At 46.1% G+C, this 15,275-nt stretch overlaps 1 protein-coding gene across 1 annotated transcript; it reads left to right on the top strand.

Annotated features, from left to right (window-relative positions):
- Positions 1 to 3,366: 3,366 nt before the first annotated feature.
- On the top strand, positions 3,367 to 15,184 carry LOC128304619 (gamma-aminobutyric acid type B receptor subunit 2). Its single transcript, XM_053041825.1, has 8 exons — positions 3,367 to 3,390; positions 10,345 to 10,899; positions 10,969 to 11,112; positions 11,341 to 11,616; positions 12,144 to 12,209; positions 12,321 to 12,512; positions 12,713 to 13,254; positions 13,324 to 15,184. Exons 2-8 carry the CDS (start codon positions 10,528 to 10,530, stop codon positions 15,065 to 15,067), a joined length of 3,336 nt encoding a protein of 1,111 aa, XP_052897785.1. The 5' UTR covers positions 3,367 to 3,390; positions 10,345 to 10,527; the 3' UTR covers positions 15,068 to 15,184.
- The last annotated feature ends 91 nt before the right edge of the window (positions 15,185 to 15,275 follow it).

The raw sequence follows: 15,275 nt of genomic DNA, 5'->3' as shown, positions 1-15,275 counted from the left end.
ACCGTTTTTGTTTCATCCCCATTTCCACCGTGTTTGAAAGTGGTTTGAATGTGCACACTCCTTCTTTATTTACTCTCCATCATCCAACCTAACCCCTAACTCCACCGTATTGTATGAGGCTAATTTTTATTACCATTATGTCACGTCAGCGTTCGTTTAGTGCGGGTGATAATTTTTATGTAATAATGGTTTTAAATGAGCCTCGATGAAATTAATCTCATGCACTATGCAGCAGGTCAGCGGTTAGGTCCGGCTCCGGTTGGTTGGTGAATAATTGAGGCCGGTGATCTAAATTTATTTCCTCGGGCTAAGGCACCACATGGAGCGCCGCAAGGGCCGTTCATGGGTCACTAACGATTTTGTGTTCAATCAATCGATTTGCGAGCAGCGAACCGGAGGGGGTTGGACACATAAGCCAGAAAATTAAATTTGGACAGATGGGGGGTGAGTGGGCGGTAGATTCATGGTCATCGGTTCCTTCCTCACTGAGATTCGCTTTGGAATTCTCATGCGTTGATGTTGAGATAGATGATGATTGAAAGATTTATTTATGTGTGACCTTGGTGTTGTGTTCGACATAAATGTCTTTCATTCTTATGTGTTTATTTATTTGATAATATTCTTAATAGATTTAAATGAATCGAATTTTAACGAAATCTATTTTTAATTCTGAAATTGAAGCTATAAAGAAGGGCTACAAAAGATGTTTCAAGATGAACTAAAAAAATATTAGCACAGAGGAAACACGAAAACATAAAAAAATAATTAAGTGTAAATGGTGTGTAAATAAATAAATAAATAAATAAATAAACAAATAAATGAATAAATAAATAAAAACAAATAAACAAGCAAATAAGTAAATAAATAAATAAATAAATAAATAAATAAATAAATCAATATATAAAAAATAAAAAATAAATATATAAATAAATTAATGAATAAATGAATAAATCAATAAATAAATAAATAAATAAACATAAAATAAAATAAAACATATATAAAAACATAAAAATCAATAAATAAACAGAAACATAAATTTATTATTCAATAAATGTAACAAAATTAGTACACAAATAAATAAATTTATAAATAAGTAAATGAAACAAAATAACTAAACAAGTAAAGAAGCAAAAAACTAAATAATTAAACAATTAAATGTTAATAAAAGTGCTGGTCTAAAATTGAAATAATAAATGAACAAAGCTGAACGATAATTGATTACAGTAAAGTTCGCTTATATTATATCCTTAATGAACACTAAACGCAATTAAAGCCTTACTGGGCTGTCATAAACCAACTGGCCAGAATCATATCCTGTGTAACCTATTATAAAACTAAATGGAGGTTATAAGTGAACGGCGGTTTTCAGTAAAAGTGAATAATTTACCAATATCGAAATAATTTTCACATGTCGGTCCTTCCTGTCGATTGCCTGCGAATGTTCTTGACATTTTCCACAAACCATAAATCTATTGTCCAGGTTCACTGTTTGGCCGATTGCTTCAACTTCCGGAAGGTACACTGCTGGACTTTACATTGATGTCTTCTATCACTATGTGGTGTATGTGTCAGCCAGAACAAGGCTACAGCTTGGCACTTTGGTCTTTCTGAAGATAGGTCAGAAATCAGATATCATATCAAACAAATCATAACAGAACAAATCCTTAAAAGCAGTTGCCTTACTGTTTTGGCAGCGGCCATTACAAATTAAGTGATAACGCTGTCATATTTTGATTGTACATAAATTCATAGGTACAAAACATGAAACAGTGCTGGGTTCTCAACTAGGTGGCTGGGAAATCGTATGAAAAATCAATTAAATTAGACCATTTTTAATGCATTCGATTTTCAATATATTTTTGAATTTGCCCGTTGTTCTAAATGTTTTAGTACTCGCATCTTAAATTGTTACCCATTTATTAAGCTTGTCTAGAACTTGATTCAGTGTTGATAAATCAACAAGTAGACCCATAATTTCCATCCTTCTAACTAAAAGATTTGCACTTTTTCAATTTCAGTTGCAAAACAAAAATAGCACGCCACAGGTGATATTGGTTGTTCAGAATCAAGCAAGACCTCCAAAAATCGATTACTGTAAAATAAAATTTCCACCATGAAAAATTAAATTCGCCACAATTGAATTGTTTTCCTTTGCCATTCGCTTCCATTTCATTACCCAAAACATACAGGTAACTTTCGCTTTCCCACCTGTTGCTTGCCGAAAACCTAACCTCACAAAACCATCACATTCCACAGATTCCCGCGCAAAACTCGGTACCGGCTGCCGGCGGGAAGAAAAACGCACGTGCGTTACGGAATTTTCCCCTCCAGCGAAAGGATTCGCGCGCGCAAACCCATATCCTTGACTGCGCCGGCGTGACGCCATCGTCGGGTTTGGTTCGCCTTCGGGTGCTACCGTCGTCGTCGTCGTCGTCGTCGGTGTGCTTCTGTCGGGGATTACAAGGATGCTGGGGGATGCTGCAAAAAGGGGCACCCGGAAACACGGCAGACAGGACGTGAGCGAGTTGCCGTTGCCGATACGGAGCATGGTACATAATTAATAAAACAAATAGAGCCTATGACGGGGGTGGTTGCAGTGCCACAAACATGCACATACCGACACGCACACATGATGGTGCAGTCCGTGTGGAAGTAGAAGAATTCTACTTCATCGACCACACACTATTGGAACGCCATTACAGGTACTAGGGAAGACAAACAAACCCCGCGCAGACGGGTTTTTTGAATTGGAGCAAACTGGCAGCAAAAGAAGAGGAGAAGAAAAAAAAAAGGGGAGAAAGGGCAAAAATGTGGAGCACGAAAAACATAGGAGGCTTTGGGCCACTCGAATCGTGGGGGGCCCATGCTAACGACTACCACGACAGATGGAATCGAGAGTGAAGTGTTTTTCCGTTCAATGCACGAGATAGGGGGGCGGGTGGGTGGAAAGTGCGGGAAATGCTTTTGCCGCCCGTTCGACAAATGGAGCCCGCGAGCGAGATAGGATGGATACGGGGCCCATACGTAGTCAGCATCAATAATATACATAGGAAAAAGGGAAAAAAGGACACCAAAACACACATACACACACACACCATTCGGGAAGGAAGGAAAGGGACTAAAACAAAAACTTACCTTCGTCGCTCCGTGTTGCCCCAGCAGCTTTGCTTTGCTTTCATCTTTTCAGCGATGGCGGGACTGGTGAAAGGGCGCAGGAAAAAAGGGCCATATCTTCCGTATCGAGGCAGCATTGGCATTTCTCTTCTCAGTTGCATCGAGGATTCTGACGCGTTCGGACGACTTTTCGGTGTACTCTCTCGCGTGTGTGTGGCGTTTGGTTCGGCAGCAGCAAGGAAGCAGGTTAACCGGAAGCCCGGAAGTGTTGTACTCGTAGGTCGTGAACTTGGCATACCTATACCCCTTTACCTTTCCCCTTCAAAACCCCTCCCCCACCCACCTCCTCCCGTTCCCCGCGCTTCTCCAGCGGGGGGTCGGAAGGAAAGGGTTTTGACGCCACTTTCGGGAAGGATTTCGCGCTCGGGCACTCGCTCTCCTTTAAAACTTTGATGAGGATTAATTGCACTTTCGTAAACCGGCGTTTTAAAGTGTGCCGTACCGTGTGCCTTGTGCCGGTTGTTTTTGTGGTGGAAATATTGGTGCCGCAGCGTTAGTGTGACTGTGTGACCTACCAGCACAGTCGGCAACCGTCGCTGGTGCTAATAAGCGAATAGGGAAGCTGGGCACTCGAGGGCGTGAACGGGGGTGAGGCATGCAATTGTGTTTAAGGGTCAAGATTTTGTGCTACCTTTCGCCCGTGTGTTCGTGCCGGTTGGTGGTGTGGTATTTGTGTACGGGTCGAATGTGTCTTTTACCCCCCTGAGGGGAATTAAGCCGTAGATTGAAATGGAACCAAACACCGTGGCACAAAGTGGCACGGTCGCCGCCGGACCGGTGTCTCTAATCCCGGGCAAAGTTCTGGGACTTGCAAAACAGGTTCACCGAGTGGCTCCCAAGGGTTGGGGTGGGTGGAAAAAAAAGTATCCAATCAAAACTACAAAACGAGATTTTTTAAACAAAACAAAAAAAAACGAGTAAAAGGTAAAACCCACTCCGGGTGACATAAAAAGGGAAGTTACGGGAAATGTTAAAAGCCTTTGCGAAAGTGGAACTCTATGTGTATGTCCTCGCTAGATGAGAATAAGAAGGGACAGAACCGTGTTTGCACGTTTGATGAGCATGGTACGGATCTCTTGTTTGTTTGTTTGTTTGTTTGTTTATTTGTTGCTGTTTGTTTGATTAATCTACTGACAGTGATCCGAAAGAGTTTGGGCCCAAAAAGCCTTTACCGGGAGAAGGCGGATTAATGAACGTCCGTTTGATTGGAACCGTTTCAAATGAGATCAGTCCGTGATTGTGCAGCGCAGATTCATTCAATCAATCGAAATTCCATTTCCATTACGAGCAGGAATGCTTCGTTACCTGAGTTGCAAGGACGCCACTACTCGGGTCCCCGGGGGAACTTGTGGAAGGGGAAGTGTGGGGGGGGGGGGGTGGTCCTCCCAAACCCTGCCAGCAATAGCGAAAAAGCGCTCGGTTTTTGCATCTTCGATTCGGCTTTAATGGGCCGCTTTCAAGTGCACTGGAGCTAAATGCATTTAAATTAAAATTCAATTAGAAGGAAACATAGTTTCCTATGTTTCCCCACGTGGCACATAGCCCCCCCCCCTCCCACCCCCACACACACACACATACGTAGGCAGCAGCTCAAACATCAAGTGCAAAATCGATCGAGCAGTTGCAAAACGGCATGGCCACGCTGTATGGTACTTGATGAGGTTTTTTGGTCGCCGTGTATGTGCTTTATGATGTTTCCGGTTTCCGTTGCACTCGTTGCGCGCCAACGATGACAGCCAGAAAGCACTTCCGCACGCTCTCGAGTGGGGCCCACACGTTGTCACGCTGAAGTCCCCCGTTTTACGGCAAGCAGACCATAGCGCTGGCAAGGCACGACGCTGTACGCTGTTGAGCCCTGGCCCCGACCGGTGTGTAAGTGTCGCAAGGACGAGCCACAAAGGACGATGGACGGGGGCGGAGATCGCTCGGTTTGCGCGTTTGCGGCAATTATCTGTGAAGAACAAAGTGAAGCACGCGCCGCCTGCTTGAACGTACGGTTGTGGTGGCATTTTCAGCTTGACGTGATGTGACTGAGGTGCGTTCCTTTGGGCTGGCGCTTATCCCGGTGCCCGGTATTCTTCATCGCTCGCGGAGACAATCGGTAAAAGGGAAGCTTTTCCAAACGGCACTAGTATGGTTTGGCATTTTCAGGGGCGCTGCGCTTCTTGCTTTTGAAGCTTCCTTGATGATAATTGGCTTCAAAGCGAGTTCAAAATAATGGCACGAGAATAAAACAAAGTTTAAAAATTCATAATTTTAATGATAAAAGCAACAGAAGAGAAATTGCTTTTCTTTCGGCCCGGAAACGATGGAATGCATCTAAGTTGGCGCTGAGAAAATGCAAACCCCTTGGGTAAAGGCAGGCAGAAAGAGCAAACAAGTACACACCAACAACGCGTAGCATGCTACGATGGTCCTCCAGGATACGGATTCAGGTCTTTAGTGGGTCCTCCATGGTTGACGTGATCGTTCCGTTTCGAATCAGTACGTTAGGAACAGAGGGAAAAGTTGCGATCCGAGGGGAAAAAGAACTCCAACAGCGTCCACAAGTAAAGCTAGTGGAAAATACCACAACAAAGCATAACAGTGATGAAAGACAATTCACTTTTCGCTAACTCGTTGTTGTCGTTGAGCGTGTAATGGGGCAAAGGGAAGGAATGCGAAGAACGTGGCGAAACTGCCCATTCGCTTACCTATTGTGGTCATTGTAATTTGCGTCGAGTGCTTTTTACCTTGCCCGACCCGGTGTGGTTTGGTGGTTATGGAGTGGCGTTTCGCAATCACTCTGCTCCATCGATATGATTTATTTTTTAAAGCTAAACATTGGAAGCGTTTGTGCTTTTAGGGGCCTTTAATTGCAGACCGTAATGACATTTGTTAAAGCTATAATTCCGTTTCGATTTTCTGAATGAAGGTATAAAAATTAAAGATATCATCTTTTTAAACGATTCAAAATACAGTATGATAAGGATTACGAGCGATTTGTTGTGCGGTTTGCATACCTGTAGGCGCACATAAAACAAATTTGTTGAAACAAGCGCCTACAGGTATGCAATGTGCATGACATGTTTATCGTTTTTTTATGAGCTCGTTTGCAATTTGCTTACCGTGTTTTTTTTTTATTTCGACTGTCACCTGGATGCTGATGCCTTCTCTTCCTCCTATCGCACGGACAATAGCACAATCCGTGTCATTCGATCAACGGAAAATTCGTCAAGTTGTACTCGGCTGGTTGCGAACAATTGTTGGGGATTTATTAAGGGAAATATCCACCTTCAATCACTGCTACCCTACTGCTACTATCCCTAGGCTGGTGCAAAATTCCACCTTTCCCCATCGATAATGGTCACAACCATGGCGCTGATGGTGTGGTTGGTGTGTGCGGCGCGGATCGTTCTGTTTTGTTTTATTGCGGTACATTCAGTAGTCGCGTGTTGCAACTTGCCGTCACAAGGACACAGCAGTCAGGATGGTGTCCCTGGTGGCGGCACGGTACGGATGCCGGTGCGAAATTCTTGCGATGCGAAGAAAAACCACAACCATAACAAGACGAAACCTGAGATGGTGCGGGAAAGCCGTGGTACAAAAGAATGAGTAAAGCTCACCGCAGAGCCGAGGGAAAAGCCGTGAAACAAAAGCCCATCGGCCTGTCGTTATGGTGAAATGTTTTTCAACGAGCAGAGGCCGACGGTGGGTTCTCGTGTCGTGTGAAGTAAATGGTGGTAGCGTGTGAGTGGATGGCTTTAATCCGTTCTTGGCCTAGTGCTCACCTGAGCAGGTTGGTTAGATTGGTGTTAACGTGTCTATCATGGTACAGGGAAATGCCTTTAATATGGTGGGATGTTTCATTATAATTACTAGTCGAGTATGTAACACCATCGGACAAAAATTCTTTAAAACTTGTTAAGCATTCTTTATGATTAGACATTAAGAGAATTAGGAGAAAACGCAATAAATAGTTCTACTGTCTAGATAGCTCTGTTTAAAAGTTATTTACAACCCCTCCGTCCTTTCGTTGGACTATTGAGACTTTCATTAAAATTCGCCTAGTCTATGCTCAACCCAGTCGAGACAATAACATCATTCATGGTACTTGGTCGCCTAAAGTCCGTGTTCATTCCCCTGTGTGTATGCAATTCCTCACACACGGTTCTATTGTGTTAGTCACGTATGTCGAGGGTGGGTTTGAAAATGGGGGGTTTTAACTTTAACCCTCATTTCCTATACATCAGCATCCAATGTAGCTGCTGGCTGGCTGGTTGACTAGATGGATGATCCATTCCTCGCTCTTTCCCTCTCTCTCTCCCTCCCTCTCTTCATCGCGTCCCATTTCCCACAATGCTGCAATTGATTCTTGACGTTATGCCTGCAGGGTTCGACCTGAACCTCCCTTTGTACCGGGCAAGGTTGGGAAATCAAGCGTGCGAAGGTCATTTCACTTATGCGCTTTACATAAACCCCTTTTCGGTGCTGTCCTGTCCGAGGTGGATGATATGTCGCTAATGGTTCGCGTGGACAAATCAGGCGAAATCGAGCAAGAGCACCGATAAACTGATGCACAGATCGGATGGATGGACTACCGGCCGTATTAGGGCGACCGCGGGTTATTTGATTGGCATATTTGAAGTACACCAAGGCATACGACGGCATGTGTATGCCATTACGCCTTACCTTGGAGCGGTATGCTGAAGCGCTTTTGCTTCAAAATTAATGCTATGCCATGAGAGAACAAAAAAACACACACAAGATGACATACGGATGACATTATCAAACGGAGCACAAGATTTGGTGGGCAGTTGGCATGGCGATGGGTGCGTGCACGTATGCCGTATCTCATCAAAGTTTGCAGACATATGCTCTGGCTAATAATACGTTGTACGTATGCTGCGTATCGGAGGGAGATGGAGAGAAAATAAAGCGATAACGTGGACAGAAAAAGGATAAAAAATGAAGTACGCATACTTGAACAGATACTGTCGGCTTTTCTAATGAGGATCGTATAACGCGGGAGGATTCTGTGGAATTTATCATCCTTTCCATGGTGGAAAGAAACACTTTACCGCGTATTATGAATGTATCAAAATAATAGCATTAACTGCTCGAGATAATTTGGAAGCCGAATTCCAAGAGGTGTTATTGAACTGGTTGAAAAGAGGAGAAAAAAAGTGCCCCTTGCAACTCAGAATGTAAACATTTTGACAAAATGGATGACAAAAAACCTTCAAGAATAATATTAAAAAATGCAACACGAAATAAAACGCCTAAATGTATGCAATTCGACACACAAACTATTCTTTACTCTCTTTACATGGTTACTCTTGTTTATAGAGTCCCAGGGGAGCTGGGTTTAAGCGTGCTTGGGAAGTAGTCAGGCAATATCAATTTTCGAGGTGGAATAGTGTAGATTAGAGTCACACCTTTCGCGAATAGGACTAGTTAGTAGAAACAACTTTCTGCGGGCGAGTTTTTAGACATATCAAGTAGAAGAAACCATTGAATAAAACTTCCTATAATTTGTCCATGCTGTATTGGTTGTGCTGGTACACGAACTTCTTTTCATAATTGTGATTGCAAACCGTTCACAGTGCATTTTTAATGTTTCATACTTTTTTTGTATTCTTTTTTTGCAATTCATTCCTATGTTATTTGGCTCAAAATACTGACAGTACCAACGGAATTTAAAAAAAAAATTGTTTTTCAGTCATGTTGTTGAAATCATGGACAAATCTCTGCCATCCTCCAGCCCTGTCACATGGTATCTCGAAGCGTTCCGATCGACCAATAATTAATTGGTTAAGAAAAGATAAGCAAATAAGTTTTGGTTAAAAATGTAGAGAAATATTACTCATATATTTTTACTATCATGGTTAAGAGATCTTGTGTTGTCTGTAAGGTCTGTCCAAATTTTCACTTTGCCGACCCCTAACGTAGATGGATGCGGAACCGGTTCCACACAACAGAACCGATATAAAATCCCTTCCGGATCGTTCGCCCATAGTACGGATCGACTATTTCGCAATCAAGTCCAGTATACCAGATATGGCTGGCCTGCCCTAGTAGGCAATACCGCCAAGAAGAAAACATATCAATTATTGAAAGGGTGCTAGAGAATTAATGATGCTGAACACGAACCATTGGGTCAACCAATGTTAAGGGTTAATGTGGTACTAACGATGTAAGGGTTGTTGAGTTTTCTTGGATGTACAATTTGATATCGTCACGCTATGAACGAAAGAACTGTATTGTAACCTATGTTTGGGTTATGGGTCATTTTCATACTGTCGACCATGACCTTGAATGTGATTCCAAAATTGACTACTTTATTCCTTTGCCCTAGTAACACGTCTATAAACACGGCTTAAGGAACGATCGAGCAAACTTATATTTGCGATATTTACTTTTATTAAGATGGACTATTTACTATTGCTGCCTATCATGCAATGCACTTAGGCGCAGAAGTGCATCTTCGCAAATAGTTTAATACGCTTCTTAAACTCCCTCCTAAACGCTTAGTTTATTATGTTTGACAGGAATCTCCACTTGCTCTCTCGCTCGAAGTCGCTTTTTAAGAAACGGCATGCATCTGTAAGTTCTTCCTACAACCTACAACTAATGTATGATTTATGCTTCCCATGGCAAAATAATCGTTTCTCCTTTTCCATCCTACCCCTGGTTCCATCCACCCACTTTCGATGCTCGGACTCCATCGCACGTAGCGCCGTGAACGGCACACCACCGAAAAGGATCATGGTGTAATCTGGGATTTATTTTAAAAATAACTTCCTTGCAAGGCAGTCCCCATACAGGGAAGCCATCAAACATGATGCTGGCGGCAGGAGAACCGTGGACGGTGCGCGGGCTGTGCAAAACTTTTCCGTTTTGTAAATGGTCCTGTTTGTTCGCAACCGGTCGCTATTGTCCGACCGGTCCACCGGTCTGGTCCGTACGGTGGATGGACACTGAAGTTCATCTTAAAAACATGCACCAATAACATTTAGTGTTTCTTTTTCTCTATGCCGTATGCCGGCCGGATAGGGAAAGGATGCTTTCTTACCGCTTAGCGAAGGCCTAGTTTAGAAACCGGGGAGGTTTTTGCTGTTCCGTTTTCGCTTTTTTATACCATTTTCTCCTCTCTTTTTTTGCTGCTGTTTTTTTCCGACCCCACTTCAGACCGTGGACAACACGAGCGCACTTGAACGTGGTGGCACGTGCGGCTCTATCGCACGGATAAACCACGTTTCCGCAGGCTCGGTGTCGACGCCAGTCGATGGCAACGGCTTACTGCGAGCAGTCGAAAAACGCGTCTTCAGTCGTTGGTCCGTCACAACTGCCGGTTCGTCAGCGGTTGCTGCGATGAGTCGAAAGCCCTGCCCGAGTGGATACGTGCCGTTGGCAATGATGATGATGCTGGTGCTTTTCGACGCCCTGCCACGACAGCTGATGGCAAGTGAAAGTGCCGCCAATCGGAAGTCGCCGCCGAACCAAACGAACGAGCTCAATCGGAACATTATCAATACGGTGTTCGAACGTAGCCGCCCGACCGGCAGTGAGAGACGTGGCCGGGAGGTAACCATCCTGGGGCTGTTCGAGCTCAGCAGCAAGGGTGGCGAGGAACGTCGGGAAGGGTTCAGCGAGCTTGCAGCGGCACAGCTCGCAGTGCAACACATCAATCGCCGAGGGTTGCTGTTGGGCTACAAGCTAAAGCTCATCACGAACGACACCAAGGTACGGCCCGGGTGGGTGATGAGAGACAGTGAGCAACATAAATTCTTACATGTGTGGTATGTGTTACAGTGCGATCCTGGCGTTGGGATTGATCGATTCTTCCACGCACTCTACACGCACCAGAGCAAGCGCATCATTATGGTGCTCGGGTCGGCCTGTTCCGAAGTTACGGAAAGCCTGGCGAAGGTCGTCCCCTACTGGAACATCCTGCAGGTAAATGCAACGTGGCGGAATAAATAAATCGCTTCCCGCGCGAAAGTTTACTAATGCGATATGATTTTGCGTGCGGGCGCCTAAAGGTATGCAATGTAGTGTTTTTGCAATTCCTGTTAACAGCGGAAGGGATTGCACATTGCATACCGTTAGGCGTAATGCAGAAGAAGAGTAATTCGCTTACGTAAGTTGTTCTACTAACAGCGACACATTTCACTCCCGTTCAAGGTTTCGTTTGGTTCCACCTCACCGGCGCTGAGCGATCGCCGGGAGTTTCCCCTGTTCTATCGCACCGTTGCACCGGATTCGTCGCACCATCCGGCCCGGATAGCGTTCCTGATGCGGTTCGGCTGGGACACGGTGGCCACCTTTTCCCAGAACGAGGAAGGCTACTCGCTGGCGGTGAACGATCTCGTGACGGAACTCGAGCGGGCAAACATTACGTGTGCCGCCACCATTTCCTTCGCCGAAACTGACTTTAAGGAGCAGCTGAAGCTGCTACGGGTATTAAACCAGTAGATTCTTCGCTTCCCTATTCCCAAAAGCGGCGCGAAAGAAAAGTGTTTCCACCCCCTTTTTGCATACACACTTATGTTCTTCCCCTTCTCTCCCACACTTCAGTTTCCACCTCCAGTGCAATGGTTTTTCTCTCTCTCTAGTAGTTTTTCCAGTAGAAAGTTGTTGTAATTGTTGCTCCCAATGCCACCAACCATACACATGATAATACGCGCTAGGTAAGCTACCCGGGAACATCGAAACCCCATCATCACTCATCCATTGTTGCACACATCCTCACACACATGCCCAGGATAAATATTTCTGTTTTCCACCTCTCTAGCTCTCTAACATGTATCCTCCCATCCATCCAACACGTAGTTACAATTCACTGCACTTTACCGTTCGATAAGAATCAGCTTCCGTCCCTAGAAATCGTTTATTATTCCAGCGCTAAAGATGTGCCATTTTCTGTCATTCTCTCTACTTACGGCCACCCAATCCTCATTTCCACTCACCCAACCCCCTCAATAAAGGATCGAGACGTACGAGTGATTATCGGGAGCTTTTCGCATGAAATTGCCCCTCAAGTGTTCTGCGAGGTAAGCAAAAAAAGGTCAACCTGCACGTACACGTGAACACGCCGAAGACGGTGCGGCCAACATCTCTTAACCCCTTTTTGGTTGTGGTTACTATCGTACTCGTTGGCATAGGTGTACAACCTGGGCATGTACGGTGCGGAGTATGCCTGGATTCTGCAGGATACGTACATCTCGTCCTGGTGGCTGTCGGACACGGAGTCGTCCGTCTGCTCCTCCAAAGCCCTGCTGACGGCAGTGGAGAACTTAATCATCGTATCGAGCTACAACAGCATCGTCGGCATGGGTACGGCCCTGAGTGGATTAGTAAGTATTGCACAACTTCGATCGATTGCCGATAATCGGCCGCAGTAATCCCCTTCCGTAGTGGTTTCATTTATTTGCCATTAAGCCGTACGATGTTGTGCATGTTTGTCGAATCTTTTGTCTATTTTAATTACTCTCGTCCCTCGACAACAATCGATAAGAAGTCCCTTGGGATGCTGTGTTCTTATTTCTCATTCCAGACGAACGATATCTTCCTGCAGAAGCTTCGGGAAATGAATGTCACCGGTACGGTGTCACAGTTTGCTCCCCAAACGTACGATGCCGTGTGGGCGATGGCACTAGCACTGCGCGGTGCCGAAAAGTCCTGGTCCCAAATGGTCGCGAACCGCGTCCGCCTGGCGGACTACGATTACACCCGGTATGATATCGCGCAGGAGTTACTGCGTCAGTTTGATCTGCTGAAGTTTAACGGCATCTCGGGGCCGGTATCGTTCGAGGGTGCGGATCGCATCGGTACGACCTCGTTCCATCAGATACAGCGCGGCCAGCTGCAGATGATTGCGTTCTACTATCCGAAGAATGCGACGCTAGACTTTGGCTGCCGGTACTGCGTGCCGATAGTGTGGGCCGGCGGACAAGTGCCGATAGCGAAGCGGATTTTGAGGTTACGCGTCGATACGATCGACCCGCTGGCGTTCTACACGGTGGTGATCCTTTCGCTGGTAGGCATCGGGATTTCTGTACTATTTCTTGGATTGAATCTGCGGTTCCGGAAGCTAAAGTAAGAATAGAATCCACAAAGATTCCTTCAAAGCTTCAATTAATTCTTTCCATCTCGTTCTTTCTACAGAGCAATAAAACTATCGAGCCCGAAGCTTAGCACCATTACCGTATGCGGATGTATTCTCGTCTACACTGCGACAATTCTTCTCGGGCTGGATCACTCCACCTTGCCCTGGTCGAGTGTTACCTTCTCAACGATCTGCATGGCACGTATCTACTTCCTGTCGGCCGGATTTTCGCTCGCATTCGGTTCCATGTTTGCCAAAACGTTCCGAGTGTATCGCATCTTCACGCAGAGCGCTGGGGGACTCTGCCGGGACAAGATACTGCGGGACACTCAGCTGATCTCCGTCATCGGTGCGCTACTGCTGGTGGATGCCTTTGTCGTATCGTTCTGGATGGCGGCCGACCCGATGGAGCGGCATCTGCATAATCTGTCGCTCGAGATCAGTGCCACCGATCGGAGCGTGGTGTTTCTGCCCCAGGTCGAACTCTGCCGCTCGCGACACTACGAAAGCTGGCTGGGAATGCTGTACGCGTACAAGGGTTTGCTGCTGATCGTCGGTGTGTATATGGCGTGGCAGACGCGTAATGTGAAGATATCGGCCCTGAACGATTCGCAGTACATCGGCATCTCGGTGTACAGCGTGGTGATCACCAGTGCCAGCGTGGTGGTGCTGGCCAATCTGCTCTACGAAAAGGTAACGTTAGCGTTCATCATCACTGCCGGGTTTGTGCTGATCTCGACGACGGCCACACTGTGCTTACTGTTTCTGCCCAAGATAAAGGACATCTTCGAGAAGGGTGAGGTGTACGACCCAATCATACACAGCATGGGACTGAAGATGGAGTTTAACACGCGTCGCTTCGTGTTGGATGATCGCCGCGAGCTGCAGTTTCGTGTCGAGGTCCAGAATCGAGTGTACCGGAAGGAGCTTGAGCTGTTGGACGCAGAAATATGTCGCCTGGAACGGTTACTGCAGGACCGCTCACCCCAAAGCTCTCCGCGCTCTTCGGAACCTAACCTGCAAGATACGCGCTCTTGTGCGATTGCACGGGCGCACGGTTCGAGTGGACTGCCGATGCTGTTACTCTCGGTACTGCCACCAATCATTCCCCGTGCCAGCTGGCCTTCGGTCGATCCCATGCTATCTCCCATGAAGCGTAACATTGCCTTCAGTTCGCAACCAAAAATAGACCCCGCAATAACGACAGCAGGACCTGCTAATAGTCGAGAACGCATCATTACATCCAACAGTCGGTGTAGCGTTGATGAGCCACCCTCGCTCGTGACACCGAACGGAACCGGTTCCGGGGTGATGGGAAAGATTAGACACATGTTTACTCCGCGACTACAGAAAACACCTTCCGTTTCGATGATTGGGACACCCGGCACAAGCACCACAGCGATTCGTAAGTCAGCACTCACGATTTTCAACGAAATCGACACCGAGGACGACCTGCCGTTCGCCGTACCACAGTCGATCTACACGATCAGCAAACCGAAAAGTGAAGAGCTTAATCTGACGGGTTCTGAGCCAAGGGTTAACTTCGTTCTGCCACCGACGGGACGACGGCGTTCGTCGATCGTGCAGCAGGGTGGTCCGGTACGGGAGCGCATCCGCGGTTCGCCACGATTTCCACACCGCATCTGTCCGCAGACGACAAGCCTTACGGAGCTGGGTATCGAGCGACCGAGGATCAGCTTCCTGACGGTGAAAAGCTGTGAACAGATCCACGGCAAACAGTGTGAATCTCGTGCCAAATGGAAGTCGATGGATTCTTTCTCCAAGAGCATTGGTTCGCAGTAGTGGAACTCTCTGTGTTGACATTTCGGAAGTCGTGACCTAATCGCTCAAATGAATAGCTTTCTCATTGCACCGTACGGTGAGGAAGCGCCCGTGTTGTATCGCAATAGAATCAGAAACGTGTTCGTTTACCCAAGAGCTTATCACCTGCTGTTCGGATGTTGTTGTACAGCGCCTGCGTTTGTGCAATCTATACCATCCGAATTCCCAA

The sequence above is a fragment of the Anopheles moucheti genome, chromosome 3 (genome assembly GCF_943734755.1).
Source record: "Anopheles moucheti chromosome 3, idAnoMoucSN_F20_07, whole genome shotgun sequence".
Taxonomy (NCBI): Eukaryota; Metazoa; Arthropoda; class Insecta; order Diptera; family Culicidae; genus Anopheles; species Anopheles moucheti.
Note: the sequence above shows the minus strand (reverse complement) of the source record. Positions and strands in the feature narration are given on the sequence as shown.